The sequence below is a fragment of the Spea bombifrons genome, chromosome 1 (genome assembly GCF_027358695.1).
Source record: "Spea bombifrons isolate aSpeBom1 chromosome 1, aSpeBom1.2.pri, whole genome shotgun sequence".
NCBI classification, from domain to species: domain Eukaryota; kingdom Metazoa; phylum Chordata; class Amphibia; order Anura; family Pelobatidae; genus Spea; species Spea bombifrons.
The window spans coordinates 7,206,203-7,226,402 of record NC_071087.1 but is presented as its reverse complement, the minus strand read 5'-3'; the positions used below and the strand labels follow the sequence as shown (position 1 = coordinate 7,226,402).

The 20,200-nt window shown below is 47.0% G+C and overlaps 1 protein-coding gene across 1 annotated transcript; it reads right to left on the bottom strand.

Annotated features, from left to right (window-relative positions):
* Positions 1-1,118: 1,118 nt before the first annotated feature.
* SMOX (spermine oxidase) lies at positions 1,119-19,308 on the bottom strand. Its single transcript, XM_053458127.1, has 8 exons — positions 19,217-19,308; positions 19,117-19,180; positions 9,382-9,619; positions 7,883-8,109; positions 6,958-7,131; positions 5,650-6,346; positions 2,629-2,789; positions 1,119-1,602 (listed from the first exon to the last, which is right to left on the bottom strand). Exons 3-8 carry the CDS (start codon positions 9,590-9,592, stop codon positions 1,465-1,467), a joined length of 1,608 nt encoding a protein of 535 aa, XP_053314102.1. The 5' UTR covers positions 9,593-9,619; positions 19,117-19,180; positions 19,217-19,308; the 3' UTR covers positions 1,119-1,464.
* Positions 19,309-20,200: the final 892 nt, after the last annotated feature.

The following is a 20,200-nucleotide window of genomic DNA, read 5'->3' as shown; positions in this document are numbered from 1 at the left end:
AACGAAAGTAGAATAAACACAGAGCCAAAGATTCCCATAAACAGAACCACCCCACGTGACATCCGGAAGTCTCTTCCTACCATTAAAAAATAATATTTATTAGCATTGATTTAGGTTCATGGGGGGGGAATTTGTGCGATTCTGGGGCTACCGTTTGGTTGCCGCATGGCTACCCCTGGACTTAAGGTAAAGTTCTCAGAATCTTTTAATATACTACGGGAATCCATTGTTGCCAGAAGTTACCATATGTGGTCACGGGATCAGAGGACAACACAGTAAGAATGCGGGACGACCATCGAATATTAACAAACGACAAAATATCACGCAACGTAGAACACAACGTGAAGGCTTACAGGGAGACTCCCTACATGTACATCCTTTATAGTCCTGCGGCTGTAAGGAATATATATATATCCGCTCATGAATGAAACCTTTTTTCTATTTATTTCTATTTCTCGCTAGTACTCGCCTACCCAGGAGCCCACGCTCTTTGAGAGGCTAGTTCTCGCCACCTAGAAGCCTCTTGAGATCGGAAACAGACATCGATTACGTTACAGAACATCACGGACATCGTGCAGAATTATCGCTACACCTCGGGACAAACAAACATCGGGAAAGCAGCCACTGAAGAGGGGACCAAAGAGAGACCATTGGCCTCCAGGTCCAAGGACCTCCACTCCCAGTCTTTAATGCTCTTACCCCCCTGAGCTCCTCCAGCAGTCCTTGGTCTAAAAAGGTCTGAGCTGTACCTTGGTCATACCTCCGACTCACGCAGGTTCTACAGTGTTCTACATTCATAGACTAATTAATGAGCATCAGGACGACCCCTTAGTAGGTCTAGTCAATGCGCCAATATCATTCTGGGGGTCTCCAGAACGGCCCCCGATACTCTAGGCGACGTCTGACCGGAGATCCGTAAAGTGGCAGAAGACCTTCCATCTTCTTCCTACTGATGCCACTCGCTCTACAACCCAGCACCCTAAAGAAATACTACTGCTGATTGGACCATTCCATTGGTTGCCGTGGTGATAAGGCTTTAAAAAAATGTCTTTTTATTTTACATAAACCCCGATGTTTCGGCTCTTGCATTAAAATATATACTTAAGAAACATACGATCTTCTGGCCTGATATGAATTATTGATTTATTTGCTTTTTTTGTATTTATTATAGAAGGCACTTACAATACAGAAAAAAAATTAAAATAAAAATAGGCACTGGGTGTGCAAACTGTAAATAACACGAAACGGTAATGAAACAGAAGAGCACCCTTTCCTGTTAACAATACAGTACATGAATTTGCTACAGACGCCTCGTTTTTAAAACGGTTAGGATTTCGCTTAAAAAGATAAAAATCGGCTCTACTTCCAAGATTAGAAATAAGAAGAAAAAAAAAAGACCCACGGAGGTTTTAACACACGACGGTATTAGGAATCACGAGTAGTGGTTCTCATAGAGTTAAATTTTTAATTGGTGCATCGTAAAAGATCTTGGTACATGTCGACAAGGTGAGCCGCTTCCCTCTGGCCCGAGAGCAGAGCACCGTGAGTTGTGGAATAATACTTTCTGTGAGTGGCCTCTCCAGAAAACATCACCTGCATCGGCTGTAGGAGAGAAAAGGCAGAAAGAAGAAGGAATCAGGACAATGTTACGGTCATAAGTTGATCTTTTAACCCATTCTTTACCCTACGGACGTACAGGTACGTCCTCAGGTGTGCCAAGATTACTTTTAGTAAGTCCTGCGGTTTTTTTGCAGCAGAGATATCTCCCTGCCCCGATTGCGCAATCAGACATTCTCTTCCAGTAGACGTCACTGATGACAACCACCGCAAGCTCAATAGAGGACAGGATATACCCAGCAGGGTCTATCAGGATCTCTGTCTGCTCCCCCTGCTGGCTGATTGCTTGCACTGCGATCAGAAATTCAATTCTATGGATCAGCGTAGGAGTGTTTGGAGGAAAGAGTGAGAAGCAATGGTTCTACCTCTTCCACCAAAGAGTAAAAAAAAAAAAAACAAAAAAAACAAAAAAAAATATATATAATGTATAGTTTGTATGTGTACATCACAGAAAAAGGGGATTAAAACCTACATATGGTAAAAAATGGTGCCGAAAAGCCTTGGTAAGGAAGGGGTTAATTTTACTCCTCGCCCCTGAATGCTTAATTATGTGAAAACAACACCTGTCTGTCCATGTTTTTGCATTAAGTTATTTAAAGGGACACTCCCGTTATCAAAAGGACCTCTGATCTCCCGAAAAGAGGATTTTTATGGGGGGGGCAGATATAATGAATGCACGTTAAAGTTATATGCATTCAGGGGGCCGTCCAGAATGTTTCATATTTTGTGCTACTAGAGATTATTTTTACGCAGCCAGGCAAATCCCCCTGTTAAAAGCAGAGAGGGGCTTAGGGGCGTAAAAAGCATTTTAAAGCAGAAGACACGAGGGGGTGTTGTGATTTGGCACATGGCCGGACTAAACGTTCTGCCGCCGCACCAATTGCTGCCTTTTCCTTCCATCACGCTCCTCCGAAGTCATGATGCCAGAGGAGCCGAAATCATCATTTACCCCCCCATCTCCCATGATCCAAAAAAATAAACGATAGGAGACGGGGAAGCACGGATACTTACAACAGTTTTTGAGCTCTCTGTATAAGGCAACGGCTTCCCCAGCGTCTCGACATCAACTCCAGTGGAGCCAACCTGGGTATAAGAATAGGATCCAAGGATGTATGGATTACTGCCCCACGAGGACCTCAGAATGCGCCGGGGCTTTGGAATGTTCGGATTCCCTGCAGGAAAGAGAACGAGATCAATGAGCAAACACCGAGCGGCTCCAGCTCAACCAAGCCACGCCACTCACGATCGGGTCCATCTCGGGGCGTAACGCGTTTCTCAGGGTCCTGTTGTTTTAGGTTCGTTTGCTGCATATATGAAGACAATAAAAGGTAGATTTTTTTTTTTTTAACTGCACAGGTGGGAGTCCAGCCTTAATCGGGAAATAAATACTTAGATGATTGCATATAGGAAGCTCACTTGGGCCGGCTGGGAACCCGCTGCCCTGCTGGAAACCCTGAACTGCAGTTGCAACGCCTGCGGATTTTCAGGTTTTTGCTGTTGAACAATTTGTGAATGTTGGCTTAAAATTTTATTTTTATACACCTTTGGGGTGACTTAGAAATGTGATGGTTTTTGTAAGAAAATCCAGCACAGACGGGGTTAATGTTGTAAATGACTATTGTAGCTGGAAATGGCGGGTTTTTAATGGAATTTATTCATAGGCATACAGAGGCCCTTTATCACTCCCATCACTCCTGTGTTCCAATGGCCCTTTATCACTCCCATCACTCCTGTGTTCCAACGGCCCTTTATCACTCCCATCACTCCTGTGTTCCAATGGCCCTTTATCAAATGTCTTAATAGTTAAGATTATTTTACATCAGATAAATGTTTAATGGAAAAACATTGACAGAAATTCTAAATGGACGCTCCAGCCGTCATACTGTTTAGCTCACATGATAAGCAGTGCGGCCCACTTTACATCCGCATATATTTGCCCCTTTCCTATGCCCCCCCAGCGGAGGAGATGCGCTTAACCAAACACACCTCCCAGCCCACGATATACTCCTCGCCAGTCAGCTCCGGCGCTAGCGCTGCTCATCTTGATTTCACTGGGAGTGCTCTCCTGCCAATGGAGCAGCCAATCAACGGCGAGAATAGTCAAGCCACTGGGAAGGTGGGAAGCTGCAGAAGCAGGGCTGCAACTTCATACTTAAGGACTGACAGAGGGTCATGGTTACTCACAGAGTACTTTAATACGCATTCCTTTTCTAATGTACGTGCCAGAGACATTAAACTGTCCCTTTAATCAGGTCTATAATCACCAGTCCATGGATGCATGAAATATATCCCTCGCAAGACGCTCTTTAAACCAGATCTAAAGCCAAATACTGAGGAAGGCCAACCGTGGTTGAAAACATTGGCTTTCTTCCTGTAATCTTCACCCGCTTAGTTTTTTTTTTAGCGCGTATAGTTTGTCATTTTATTACCATGTACTCCGTGCCCGCCCCCCCGACAGACCGGAATAGTACAACAAATATTTACACCCCAACGTATTTTACTCCCATGTATAAGTTAGTAACGATCTGTTTGATAAGAAGCTCGTTAAAAGTACCGGCAGTAATTCTGCTGAATGCCAGTCATTTGAATTGCCGTACTTCTGTTCCCGTGTATAGCCGAAGGTCAGAACAGGAGACGCGTGTAAACATCCAGGCTGACATATTGTATTACCGGTTCTCACAGAGTACATAAAAAAAAGTGTTTGCGCAGCATAAATTTACAGTTCTAAAAAAAAAAAACTAATAAATAAATAACAATGTTACTGCTTTCAGAAATTCCTGGATTTTAGAACAAATGAATTAAAATAACCTGGGTTTTTTTCCCCAAATTCTTCTAGCTGTGGGCAAGCAAGGTATACGTCGGCATGAAGATATTTTAGTGGTTTGATTGTGGGTAAAGAGGTACTTATAATCCCCCTTCCCAGGTACAATATTTTCAATGCGAGACGCCTAAACCGCACATGCACAGTACCCGCACACATCAGCACACCAGCCACGCACACACCCTACTCCCCCTTTACACCAAACACATCGTGCAGCAACTTTATTACAAACACATAAAAGTCACAAGGTTTTTCCTTCCTATTTATTAATATACCGTCTACGCTTACGGCACCTCAGAGGAACTTTTGATTTACCCCGAGGGCAAAATAAATCTAAACTAGTTTTAGGACTAAAAAAGTAAAATAAGTAGCCAAGGAGATGGGGATCGGGGGAAAGATGTAAATGCATGTGGGGATTTCGCGATTCGGGGGGGGGGGCATTTAAAGGGACCATTTGGCTTTCATATACATTAAAGGACCATCAACGGATGGAGCGTCCCATTAACGTACGGCCGGACCGTAGACTATAAAGCAACACGGGAAGCGACCGGCCGCCCTGTAATACGGCGCCATCAACGCAGCACGACACACTTCGGCTCTTTGGTTTGTAAATGGAAATCCTTTGAAACGCATCGAGACATTTAGTTTAAGTGCCGTAATTGCAGCTTCCTAGAGGACTAAAGAGCATGAAAAGAGAGGGAAAAAAAAAAACAAAAGAAAAAAAACCGTTCTGATTTGGCTTCATCATCAGACCAAAAGAAAAAAATTCTTACAACCAAAAAGCACTGCGGCGTCTTAAAAGCTCAAAAACCAGCCCAGACTTCAAAGTAAAAGAGGAATAAAAAAAAGATTTTGCTGTAAAAATGAATTTTAAATATAAAAAAAAATCATTATTTTTTCTTTCTTTCTTGAGTTTAAAAGGGAGAATTGTCACTTAAGGGATTACACGTTCCCTTCGGAAAGGATGAATAAGCGACGCTCTGCAGCTGCCCCGCTTCTTCCACGCTCAGCCCATTTTTGATTGGCAGGAAAGTGCTCCCATTTACATCAACGGGGCACCTTTCATGCACGGTGGTCTGTACAGACCCCCACCTGCAGAGAACCAATCACCGGCATGGAAAAAAAGCTGTGGGGGAGGGGAAAATGCATATGGTGGATTCTGCCCCCCCCCGTTAAAGGTACACAATAGTAATTCTGCGAAAAGAACAAACCTGTAAATTTTCTGAGCAGCTCGGTGCAGGTTTCGGCGACGGTTTCATCGTCGCATTTCTCCATGATGAGCGCCTCCTCCCCGCATATCCATCCGCTGAGCACGTGGCCGTATCGCTCCGGGGGGTAGAGGACATCGAAGCTGCAGATCTTCTTGAACCACATCTCCTCCGCATACGTCAGGCTGCCGCTCTCGGCTTCGTCTTCCCAGACGAACTGGATGCTGTTGCACTCGGGGCTCCAGAAAGGCTCCTCGAATTCAAGGAAGATCTTGTCCGTGGTGCTGATGCCCAGCTTCTCGATGGCCGTCACTTTGTCTTCCGGGAGGCCGGGGCGAAACAGGGTCTCGTGGTGTTTTTTCAGGACACCCAGGGAGACGGTTACAATGACGTGGTCAGCGGGGATGAACTCGTAGTCCTCACACTCCACAAAGACGGGGTAACCCTTGTCCTCGACTTGGTCGTTATTGTGGTCGGCTACTCGTTCGACCTGCTTGCGTACGGACCTGTTCCAGTGGATGCACTTCACGGGTTTGCGCAGCTGGAACACAGACGGCGGGATGGAGGCGGCGAGGATTTCCACGATCTTAATGAAGCCGCACGGAATGACGTGATGCGCACCCGGAATTTCCGTCCATTCGCCAAACTCGCTGAGCGAGACGTCGTCCATGCTGTGTGAGCTGCTCTCACAGCTTTCCACCTGGAAGACAATCCACAGGGGCCGATTACAACCAAAAACGGTCAGGTTTCCCCCAAGATTCCTAGATTTACGATGACAGATCACGAAAAGTAAACAATCGTTTTCAAGAATCCCGACAAACCTCATCGTTTGCGTCTGCGGCACCTCGCAGCTAATTACCTAGCAGCCCCTAGAACGAGGTCAGACTAAGCGGTGCATGCGCCATTCTACTACAAAAGAACTAAAAAAAAAAATGTGTGATATTGACTGAAATGCACAGAAACTCTTGGCAGGACAAATTCAAATGTAAAGTAAAATAAATAAATAAAACTAATAGAAAAAGAGTGCGAAGATTCTATAAGTAAAAAAAAAAAAAAAAAAAAAGCCAAAATTAATAAAAATAAAATCATTATGCAGGACGTACATGGGGGTTACAATATATCAAACATGCGAATTAATAAGCATCTCTCTGAATTTGTCCTTTAAAAGTTTATATATATATATATAATTATCATTTATTGTTTTATATATCACCATCAAATTCCATATAATATATATATATATATATACACATACACACACATACATACATACACACACATACACGTGTAATGAGCAGCAGTGTTCCTCACCTTTAGATATTGCTGGATCATGGCCAGTTTCAGCCTTTTCGTGGCCTCCGAATCATCGAGATCGTCTTTGATCCGCTTTCGGACCACATCCCGCGTGAACACGCCGACGCTGTTCTGACTCTCGGCGTTGACTGGCTTCCCGTTTTGAAAAAACTCTTGAGTCAGGTTATAGACCTGGAATTAAGAGGGACCCGACGTTACGCCATATATTAGTACATCCAAAAAGAAATAATATTTCTTATTTTTAGAGTAGATGCTATGAGATCTGGACAAATACATTATTTTTTTTTTTTTTTTTTTTTTTTTTTTTAAATAGAATCTCAAGCATGTTTAAATGGAAATCAATCCGTAAGATTGGCTGGAGAAAAAGATTATTTACTTTAACAACAAAAAAATTAAATAAGGGCGAGAACGCCAAGAAGTAGAGAAATATAAATAAATTATTTATTGATGCTTAAAAGCTGAAAAAGTGGGTTACGCGGTAAATTATTATTTAAACCTAACAATAGCTTGTGGATTTTGCTTGTATCGGATTAATAAAAAGTCTAATTTGGGGAAGATGAGGTCAATGGCAAGAGGTGGAAAAATTAGCAATAAATTTCCTACCCAGAAGCTCTCCCTACTCTACCCCCACACACTGTTACAATGGCGGCCCGTGCCAATCAACTACCAATAGATTCAATAGATTCCATTCATTCTCTGCAATGGCTCCTTAAGAGAATCGATATAGGTCGTAATTGGAACATCTTAATTTTTTTTAATAATAATACATTTTTTAATTAATTTTAAATAAAAGTTATGATGAGCCAGTGTGATATCTCTATTGAAAGGACGGTCCAGCCAGCGAATGCACATTCATTCGCAAAACAAGGCATTTGTCCGAATGGACGTAGTGTAGGTGGGGTGGCACTTTCAACGAACGCACCTCGTTATATACATCACTGAATTCTTCAACCAGGTCCTTAGGGATCCTCTGACCACTGTTTGTGAGGTAGTGAGCCACTCCATTCTTGGAGTATAGACTGATGCGACCAACACTTCTCTCTCCATCTGTGGTTTCTTCAAGTAAGCCATTGTCTTCTGCTAGATGGTAGACTGGGTTGCCATTTGAGCCATGGATCCAAGTAGCACCCAGTTCAAAAGTGGCGTGGTCTGAAAGACAAAGAGAATGGAACATTAAAAACTAAAATAAAAGGAAAGGAGGAGAGAGAGATGAGAACGGGAAAAGGAGGAGCGAGGAGAGAGATGAGAACGGGAAAAAGAGGAGCGAGGAGAGAGAGAGAGATGAGAACGGGAAAAAGAGGAGCAAAGAGAGAGAGAGAGACATGAGAACGGGAAGAAGAGGAGCGAAGAGAGAGAGAGAGAGATGAGAACGGGAAAAAGAGGAGCGGAGAGAGAGAGAGAGAGATGAGAACGGGAAAAAGAGGAGCGAGGAGAGAGAGATGAGAAAGAGAAAAAGAGGCGCGAGGAGAGAGAGATGAGAAAGGGAAAAAGGAGAGAGGGAGAGATGAGAAAGGGAAAAAGAGGAGCAAGGAGAGAGATGAGAAAGGGAAAAAGAGGAGAGAGAGAGATGAGAAAGGGAAATAGAGGAGCGAGGAGAGAGAGATATGAGAAAGGGAAAAAGGAGCGAGGAGAGAGAGAGATGAGAAAGGGAAAAAGGAGCGAGGAGAGAGAGAGATGAGAAAGGGAAAAAGGAGAGAGGAGAGAGAGAGATGAGAAAGGGAAAAAGGAGAGAGAGGAGAGAGGAGAAAGGGAAAAAGAGGAGAGAGATGAGAAAGGGAAAAAGGAGAGAGGAGAAAGGGAAAAAGAGGAGCGAGGAGAGAGAGATGAGAAAGGGAAAAAGGAGAGAGGAGAAAGGGAAAAAGAGGAGCGAGGAGAGAGAGATGAGAAAGGGAATAAGAGGAGAGAGGAGAGAGAGAGATGAGAAAGGGAAAAAGAGGAGAGAGAGATGGGGGTAAGAGTCAAGGAAAAATAGAGGGAAAAAAGGAGCAAGAGAGAGGGAAAACTGGAGGTGGGGTAAGAGCCTAAAGAGCCTTGAAAGAGGAGGGGTTTTTGATTGAGGAATAAAAAAAGAATCAAAAGACACCTGGCCAAAGGACATCCATCAATCAAGGCTTCCAGGTGGGGTAGAAGTTTGGAATGTTGTAAACCAACGCAGTAAATTCCCCCCCATCTAGAAACCCCATCACACTGCGGATACATTTGCTGTGACAAACCTTTCCAAATGTTGGCCTCATGAGGCGTCGGGTCAAGACAGGGGTTATTTTTATAGCACCAACCAGGGGTCACCTTGGGTCATGCATGGGGGAGGGGGGTTCTAGGAACATTTCTGTCTGTTCTACATGGCGTGTGGTCCGTAGCTGCAGATCGCACACAGAACCTGCGGAGAGGAGCGCCCCGACGAGAGGGACCTCCTCTTCTCACCTAGTTTTATACTTTGCACTCGGCCTCCGATGCGGTCAGATGCCTCGAGGAGAGTAACATCCGTGAATCCTCTATCGAGGAGGGTTTTCGCAGCAGACAGGCCCGCGAGACCGGCGCCGATAACCACTATTCGAGGCTGCTGTCGAGTTCTCCGTAGGCCGCTACTAAGAGGATCATCAGTGCTGTCTGAAGATATTTCACAACTTTGCATGCCGTCCAAACTCTCTTTTTAGTTGACCTGGTAAAAAAAAATAAAAAATACCAATAAAGCCTGGATCAGCGCAAAATATTTCACCATAAAAAGAAATAAATAAATGCTGCTTTCCAAGAATTCATAAAAAGAAAGGGGAGGGAAAAAAAAAAGTAAAGAAGCAGTCGCCCCGCAGCGTCCGTCGGTGTAATGTGAGAGCGCTGGTTACATTCTTTCCAGAGTAGGATTTTTCCCGGGGTTTGGAAGTTGGGACGAGGGGGGGAGTTTACTGTACAAAAAAGTCATATTTAACATTTCTCATTACAAAACGGGTCGACGTCTGTGAGCGGAGGCGATTCCCATGGAAACACGGTCCGCTGGGGGTCTTAAGACCCCAAAACATATACTGCATGGGGGGGGGGAATGATGCTACACCCCATAGTTTGTAGAAAGAACTGAAATGTATCAGACCCACTTAGATTACAATTTTGATTGAAAATACTTTTTTTTTTTATTTCCAACGCACATTATCCCATCCCATTTATTTATTTATTTAGAGAGCATCCCTTTCAATGCAAAATGTGATCCCACCCCACGGTGTATAACCCCCCCCCATTATACAGACATTTAAATGTTTGATGTCACAGTTTGCCCTTAACAGAGCATCCACTAGCCATAGGCTCCGGGGCACAGGGGCTCCTGGTCACAAACCCAGCGGGCCGGACGCTCCTTCTGTATTCAAGAGTTCGGCAAAATCTCACATAGGAAAGAAGGAAACTTGTATAATAAACACATAAGACCAAGCAGACACACACACACAGATATACACATACTTACACACACATATACTTACACACACACACGCACATACATACTAATATACACATACCTACACACACAAATATACATATATACACACACACAGATATACACATACTTACACACACAAATATATACACACACAGATATACACATACTTACACACACACATACATACTAATATACACATACTTACACACACAAATATACACATACACAAATATACATATACACACACACAAATATACACATACATACGCATCGTTTTGATTAACATATAGATCCCCACAATGTACGTTTCGGGATTCACACAGCTGCGCCACGCAGGCTGACACTCTACCAAATTCACGCCGGAATTCTTATTCACCAAGAAAATCGGGGTTTATCGCTCTTATACCGATCGCCGTACTTTGGTTCTAAAACGTTCCGGATCCCGGTAGCAATTCCCCGAGGTCTTTTGGGGTCCGGTTGCCGCTTATTTGCCCAAAGGGGTAACCGTGGCGGAAAACGGAATTTATTTTTTTTATTAAATGGGGCAGTAAAAAGTAACGTAGGCACCTACCAAAAATCTGTACTAGCCTCTGCCACTTCCACTGGGAGGCTGATCCATATATCTACCACCCTCTCAGTAAAGTAAAGCTTTCTTACGTCACATCTCACCCTCAGACCCTTTCGTTTCTGGCTCTTGTTCCCACACTTCCCCCCGGCAGCGTCTTATTAACCCTTTAGCTGCTTCTAGAATTACAGCGCTCGTTGCTTTTTTAGAATGCTCGGCACAATTAAGGCCGACCGAGGAAGCGGATGATTCGGTTTCTTTGGCCGCCTTTTGGCAGACTGGACTCTAGACGGCATCCGAATGCCAGGGGAGAAGGGAGGAGGAAAGAAAAGTATATTCGGCTATTAATCACCGCGCAGGGTGTGAGAACACGGCGTACCTAACGCAGATCTCAAGCGAGGAGGAAAAAGCCGGGACAAAAAAAAAAGGCTACTAGAATCAGCATTTCAAAAGTCTCCCCCGGTTACTGAGACGCAGTCGCACTAATCCCTTTATTTGCTGTCTGGGGGGGGGGTTGCGTGACCTCAGGAGGGAAGGAGCTGTGAAAAGGCATCTTCTGGCTCCAGAGCCCGTGATCCCGAGAGCGGAGAACACGCCGGGGCTAGCGGAACCTCCCGCGGGCTACGAGCCAAAATCCCAGCTCGGGGAACGGAGCAGAGAGGAGCTAAGAGACCGCCGACGTGAGACCGCCGAGGCTTCCGCAGCTCAGAGAGAATGGAGCCTCTTACACCCCGCCGGCAGACGATCCTCAGGAGACGTACCCCGAGATCCCGTGGTGCCCCCACTCCCATGATGCTCAGCAAATCTCTTGGCGGTTCAGATTTCATATTAAAAGCTCATTCATACGCAGGGATCGCTCCGCTGAACGCTTCCTCCGAGTCAAACAATCACAGATCGCGCACGCGTGTATTCCTACCCACGCGTTACATCGCGTTACAGCGGCAGTGAGTCCCTGCGCGCCTACGGACGCCGTCACCTCCCGCCGTAAATGAAAGGGTTAAACGAACGAAAGCGGCCGATTAATCCCCACGACAGGAACGTACAGAGCGAAAACACCAGAGAGACGCTCAGAAACGGGTAACGCATGTGAAATCTTCAATGTATATACATACGCTCGCTCACACGCTCACACACTCACACGTTACCCTTACACACGCGCACGCACACGGTAATCTTGGGAATGTTAATCCTTTTAAAGGATTCTCCCCGGTCTCGGGGCGAAGGGTCACACACTCTGGATCTCACTCACTCACATTCTACTCTCCAGCAACATCTGACCGGATCGGAGTGCCATATCACAGCTGAAATCCCTGCTTGAGTACAGGTGACTTCATTCCGAATACCTACTGGCAAATCGCGGGTTTCATGAGCACCGTTATTAAAAACATTAGATTTTCAGCATTAGAAGGGGCTATGAAAGGGTTACAAAGCTCTGGAGACAAAAAGGTTAAAATCTGCCAAGAAACGCGGCATCCACTTAAAAATGTAACTTTACGGGTTTCTACCCCGTTTAATAGCAGCGATTTCACATTGTGGTTTGGGGGAGTGCGAGTGTGAGTGTGCATGTGAGTGTGCGAGCGCGCGTCCAACCATCCAAAATGGAGGACCAGAAGGAAACACCACGTACAACAGCAGATGCTCCCCACTTGGCCTTGGACCAGGACCCGTCGGGGTAACATCAATGACCGAAGGTGAAAGGTCATGCGCGGCACTTTTCTGCATCATCACAGCCTTCCTCGTGGGGGTTTTGCCCTTTTCACTATTTTTTTTCCGCTGACAATAAACGCGACGCAAAACTCTTCTCCTCTTCTCGGAAACACGAGATAAAAACCAAGGGGAGGAAGGACAGGAGACGCGAGGGTGCGTGAGATTAACCCCCGAGCGACAGACACGTGTACTCGGAGTCGGAGTGTGCGTGTACCTGCCTGCCCCACTCACAGCGCCAAATCGGAGGCAAAATGGCACAAATCCCGTGGCCCCCTACTACTGTATACAGCGCCGGGGGGGGGTTATATTACTGTATACAGAGCTGGGGTTATATAACTACCGTATTTGCTCGATTATAAGACGAGGTTTTTTTCAGAGCAAATGCTCTGAAAAATACCCCTCGTCTTATAATCGGGGTCGTCTTCTAATCAGACCTCAAATAGAGGTCTGATTATGAGACTAAGATCCAGATCCCCCGCACCGCTGCAGGGGACCTGGATCCTCCTGTCGTCGCCCCCCCCCCCACACACTTACCGGTGCTTCCGGAGGTGAAGTTGGCAGCGGGGGTTTGTATGCGTCCGTCGCAAATACCTTCCCCGACTGTCAGAGATCAGAGTTCCAGAGTTCCTGATCTCTGACAGCCGGGGAAGGTATTTGCGACGGACGCATACAAACCCCCGCTGCCAACTCCACCTCCTTCCGGCTGCCGCGGAATGAGACGTCAACCCGCTGCCCCGGCAATACAGCAGGAAATTGGAAGCACCGGTAAGTAAGTAAGTGTGTGTGTGTGTGTGTGTGTGTGTGTGTGTGTGTAGGGCATTTCTGGAATGCCTTACACCCCTATATGCCACTCTGGCACTTAGGGGGTTAAAAGGCATATTATGGGGCAGAGTGGCATATAGGGAGGTATAAGGCATTTCAGGAGGCAGAGTGGCGTTAAGGGGGCATTTAATAGAGCACTCTGCCTCCTGAAATGCCTTATACCTCCCTATATGCCACTCTGCCCCATAATATGCCTTTTAACCCCCTAAATGCCAGAGTGGCATATAGGGGTATAAGGCATTTCTGGAGGCAGAGTGCTCTATATAATGCCTTTTAACTCCCTTAATGCCACTCTGCCTCCTGGAATGCCTTATACCTCCCTATATGCCACTCTGCCCCATAATATGCATTTTAACCCCCTAAATGCCAGAATGGGATATAGGGGTATAAGGCATTTCTGGAGGCAGAGTGGCACATAGGGGGTCAAAAGGCATACCATGGGGCACAGTGGCATATAGAGGGTTAAAAGGCATATCATGGGCCACAGTGCCATATTGGTGTGGCAAGCCTGGGGCAAGCCTGGGGGCAGATGTGCGTAACTGGGGGACAGGTTGGAAAATACAAGAAATAAAAACAAAAAAAAATATTTTTCTCAATCATAGCTTTTATTAAAAAAAATAGTTTACATGAATTAACATTTACTGGTAAAACTTTTTTCCTTTGGGGTCGTCTTATATTCAGGCTTTTTCTTTTTTTCCTAAGTTAATATTCAGATTTTGGGGGGTCATCTTATAATCAGGGTCGTCTTATAATCGAGCAAATACGGTATATACAGCGCTGGGGAGGGGGGTTATATTACTGTATACTGCGCTGGGGGTTATATTACTGTATACAGCGCTGGGGGTTATATTACTGTATACAGCGCTGGGGGTTATATTACTGTATACAGCACTGGGGGTTATATTACTGTATACAGCACTGGGGGTTATATTACTGTATACAGCACTGGGGGTTATATTACTGTATACAGTGCTGGGGGGTTATATTACTGTATACAGCACTGGGGGTTATATTACTGTATACAGCGCTGAGGGTTATATTACTGTATACAGTGCTGTGGGTTATATTACTGTATACAGCACTGGGGAGGGGGGTTATATTACTGTATAGAGCGCTGGGGGGGTTATTACTGTATACAGCGCTGGGGGTTATATTACTGTATACAGCGCTGGGGGTTATATTACTGTATACAGTGCTGGGGGTTATATTACTGTATACAGTGCTGTGGGTTATATTACTGTATACAGCACTGGGGAGGGGGGTTATATTACTGTATAGACCGCTGGGGGGGTTATTACTGTATACAGCGCTGGGGGTTATATTACTGTATACAGCGCTGGGGGTTATATTACTGTATACAGTGCTGGGGGTTATATTACTGTATACAGCGCTGGGGGTTATATTACTGTATACAGTGCTGGGGGTTATATTACTGTATACAGCGCTGGGGGTTATATTACTGTATACAGCGCTGGGGTTTATATTACTGTATACAGAGCTGGGGGTTATATTACTGTATACAGCGCTGGGGGTTATATTACTGTATACAGCGCTGGGGGTTATATTACTGTATACAGCGCTGGGGGGTTATATTACTGTATACAGCGCTGGGAGGTTATATTACTGTATACAGTTCTGGGGGGGTTATATTACTGTATACAGCGCTGGGGGTTATATTACTGTATACAGCGCTGGGGGGTTATATTACTGTATACAGCGCTGGGGGTTATATTACTGTATACAGCGCTGGGGGGTTATATTACAGTATACAGTGCTGGGGGTTATATTACTGTATACAGTGCTGGGTGTTATATTACTGTATACAGTGCTGGGGGTTATATTACTGTATACAGCGCTGGGGGTTATATTACTGTATACAGCGCTGGGGGTTATATTACTGTATACAGCGCTGGGGGTTATATTACTGTATACAGCGCCGGGGGGTTATATTACTGTATACAGCGCCGGGGGGTTATATTACTGTATACAGCGCTGGGGGTTATATTACTGTATACAGCGCTGGGGGTTATATTACTGTATACAGCGCTGGGGGTTATATTACTGTATACAGCGCTGGGGGTTATATTACTGTATACAGCGCGAGGGGTTATATTACTGTATACAGCACTGGGGGTTATATTACTGTATACAGTGCTGGGGGGTTATATTACTGTATACAGCACTGGGGAGATACATTACTGTATACAGCGCTGGGGGTTATATTAGTGTATACAGCACCGGAGGGGGGGTATATTATTGTATACAGCGCTCAGGGTTATGCCCCGGGAGGATAATCTCTCACTGTTGGTGACGTGTTGACATGACAGATGCCCCGCCGTACAGAGTTCACGTCTCTCCACACCCTGCCGCTCCCCGAACCCACGCATGAGCTCAGGCTGCGCATGACACAGCCGGCACTAAATCAATACACGCACTCTACACGTAAGGATAAAGCGCGCCGGCCGGCTCCTCGCCAAACCCTGCTTGAAAACAGGTGACTTCCCTCAGATATATATTCTTAGCTCCTGACAAGTGGTGGTAGTAGAAGCATTCCCACAGAATCCCAGCCATGGACTATAACAGGACTACTACTCTCAGCACTCTCATCCACCAACGATCCCCGCAGTAACCTTTCTCCACGAGCGCCCCGAATACCTCGGCCGTCATATCGCTCCCGGACCACCTGACTGTAATCCCAGAACTTCAATAAAGAGCCGATCTCCTAAACGGCGCTGCGCCACTCACTCTTACACTCTCTGCGAACGCCAACTCAATACGACACAGCTAATAGGCCGAGATGCACGATTGCCATAGCAGTAGTAAAGTCCTCTGCCAAGTAAGTGTTATTCTTACTTCAGGCGGCACGCGGACCCCGGGACCCCCAGTGGGGCGACCTACAAGAACGATTGAGTTACCCCTTTCCAATAAACGCGGGCAAACGCTATCACCGGGGCAAATTACAGACAACAATCCGGGGCAATTATATTAACGAAGATTGGAGCAGAAAAAAAAATGTACATGGATTAGGGGGGCTAACATTTCCAAATGGGGGGCTCATGGGCGCCACTGCTCCTAACCCCATCCTGGGTGTGAGCCACTCCATTTGTAATAGTAGCCGCACCTCATCACTCTCAGCCGACCGCACCAGACAGAAAGCCGATGACGTTAAAGTTCCTCTTTCTTCTAACTTTCCAGAAAGCCAGCCGATGCCAGCGCGGGTGAGCCGAGGACACGCCACTCTCGCCCCGCATGCGCAACTCTGCGTTAACCCTTTCCCTCTCTGCAGACTCAGGGTTTTTTTTTTTTTTTTGTCTTTTTTTTTGTTTTTTTTTAACAAAAGTCTATTTTTACTAAAAAAAAAAAAAAACAAAAAAAAAAACCCAACCCCCCAAAACCACAGGTGACGCGCAGAACGTATAGAACATCCGCAGCGCCTGGTGTAACACTGTGGGTTACGCTGCCTTTGCATTATTAAAGGGACATGAGTGTAGTCTTTGCTGGCGGGGCAGTTAGGGGCAATAAGGGGCATTATCCTGACCACTTAAGGGCAGGTTTTCTTCTGCAAAGACAATGTGAGCTCGCCCTGAATAATGGATGACTCAATGGGTGGGGGGGGGCTTTCTAGGAATCAGTTACATTATTTACGTATGCATCACACAGACAAGCAAGCTCTGCTTGCGCAAGAAGCTGACGGCACGATGAAGTCACAGAGATAACACCGCAGCGCCTCTGCCAACACCCTGCTTAGTGAATAAGCCCCTCGGGTATTCTAGATATACCACCAATCATAGAATCAACCCCTATGAATGAATATAAACTTTATAGCTTAGTGTCTCCGTGAAATTAACCCTTCCCAGTGCCAACGGGGGGGTGTTGGCTATGCATTCGCACCGTGGCCCCCAACTTGCTGGGATCGCACTGAATACCCCGGCAGCGGATGGAGCGGGAACTTTTTACTCAATGCGCATTCCTCAACGGTGCGGCTCCAAGGGGCGTTCAACGATCCCTTTAAAGATTTTAAATTAACGTGATTTTATTTCAAAAGTTCCAAAACCAGATACACCCCAAAAAAACACTACGGGGGGCAATGTAGAAAACACACCGACAGCAAACATTCACCCTATTCATAAAATTGACGGAAGCACTCCCCCGCCTCATTCATCGACTGCGCTCTCTGTCCCCCTGCCTCATTCATCTCCGCCGCACCCCCCCACACACACACACTCATCTCCGGGCGCCCCCCCCCCACCACCACTCATTCATCTCCGGCGCTCCCCCCCCCACTCATTCATCTCCGCCACCCCCCCACTCATTCATCTCCGGCACTCTCCCCCCCACTCATTCATCTCCTGCACTCTCCCCCCCACACTCATTCATCTCCGGCACTCTCCCCCCCCACACTCATTCATCTCCGGCACTCTCCCCCCCCACACTCATTCATCTCCGGCACTCCCCCCCACACACACACACTCATTCATCTCCGCCACTCCCCCCCCACTCCACTCATTCATCTCCGGCGCCACACACACTCATTCATCTCCGTCGCTCCCCCCCACACACACACACTCATTCATCTCCGGCGCCCACCCCCCCTCACACACTCATTCATCTCCGGCGCCCACCCCCCCTCACCCCCCCTCACACACTCATTCATCTCCAGCGCCTACCCCCCCTCACACACACTCATTAATCTCCGGCGCTCCCCCCCCCCACACACTCATCTCAGGCACTCTCTCTTCTCCCCCCCTTCTCATTCATCTCCGGCACCCCCCCCTCTCATTCATCTACAGTGCTCCCCCTTTCTTTATGCCTTCTGTCTCTCTACAGACCATGCCCTCTAGACCGTAACCTACCGGTCTATCTCTACCTAATGTATAGGTTCCTCTTACTCGGACCCTTTGAATGTAGGGACTGTAAGAAGAACTGTGGGAATTGTTGTCGCTATATAAATAAAAGAATGATAATAAAACGGTACCGATTGGTTAAACTCGCGTTGCGGTGAAGTTACTTGTGACAGGAGGATACAGCATGACCTTGTGGGGTTGTTACAATTGCCAACGATTGTCAGCTCACTGGTAACAAAGACTATTAACCCTCAATACATGATATGTTAACCTATCAGCTACTGGAGATCTGTTAAAGGTACACAGCCCTGGTGAGCAAAGGGTTAAGGATTTACACAAAAGGAGGTCAGAGGGAGATCTTTAAGTGTCTGGAAGGATCCTGGTCTCTGGATACAAGATGCAGACATGGGCCACCCTGTCACTACCCCACCCCCAGCACACAAAAGGCTCCTGTTAAAACCAGTTAGAAGTCACTGGCAAGCTTCACACAGGCACTGGTCACACATACAACATCCACACACATCACGTGACCGCACAATGTATGTGAACGGAGGCTGCACTAGACAGCACTGCCTTCCATGGGCTAAACTCTCATCACTCCCAGCCAAGGGGATGATGATAATAATAATAAAACGTATAAAATAACCCATTCGTGTAACACAGAAATGGATGGTCGAGTGACCAACCAGCAGGCCCCCCGGATCAGGCCCACCAGATCCGGCTAGTTAGTGTTAGGCACAGTAGGGTACAGTGCGGCAAGGGAAGAGTTAAGCTCCGGATCAGGGGATACGCCGTACCTTCCACCGAGCGGCCGGGGTGAACACGATCTCCTGTCCGGCAGTCTGTCCCTCTCCGGCAGTCTGTCCCTCTCCGGCAGTCTGTCCCTCTCCGGCAGTCCGTCAGTCGGCTCCTTCCCGTGTGTTTACACCGAGCAGCCGTCACTGTCAGTGCGTGCAGCCGGCGACGGTCTGTTTATCAGCCTCCCGGAGCCTCCCCCTGCCTGACTATCACAGAGCCTGTCCCCGTCTGCTGGCTCCTCCCCATGACGGCTGGGTCCTCCTCTTTCTCATTATTACAGGTCCTCCCCCTGCCTGCGGGATCCTCCCCCTGCCTCAGTATTCAGAGCCTCCGCACGCCCAACGGATCCTCCCCCTGCTGGAATGGTTCGGCCCCCCCGCCTGTATATTTGCTGAGGCCCCGTTTCTGTATCTCCGGATCCTGCGCGTTTCCCCATCACGTGGCCTGCAGCTGTTTAACCTCCTCATGTCTGGATTGCGTATTATGTGTTTTAGGGATGCTTACAGCTGTGTGACGCTGATTTAGGGACAGACTGGGAACGTCGGCCGCACACTGCAGCACCCGATCTGCCGCTCCAGCACGGGTGCCCGAGATGGCCGGTCCGGGTCGGCCCACAGAACAGCGAGCGGACAGGACTATGGCACTTGAGCGTGAAACACCAGAGCCATAACCTCCATGGGGCAAGAGAGGCAGCCGCCATAAGGGTCGAAAGATGTGGGGCAAGCTCCTGGCACCTGGAGGTAATGCCCCAGAATCGAGTGAGACCCCCAGGTGCCAAGATCCAGGCCCCCCAGGCAAATTTTCGGTGGGCTGGTAGGGCCGCTAAAGGCTGCCGCACGTCATATGGTGGCCACTGGGCTTTAGATTGCCGGGGCTGTCTTCTTTGGCCCTGCCAACACCCCCTATTTACGGCTCTCCTAAATCCATTCATGGATGATCTCCATCATTTAGAGCCCCTTTAATGGTATAACAGAGTGGGTTACCCTGGCCGGTCCGAGCTGGGGTCACATTAAGCACAATATACGGTATAAATGGTGTTACGACTTATTGAGGGTCTTCAAAAAGACCCCCAAAGTCTGCATC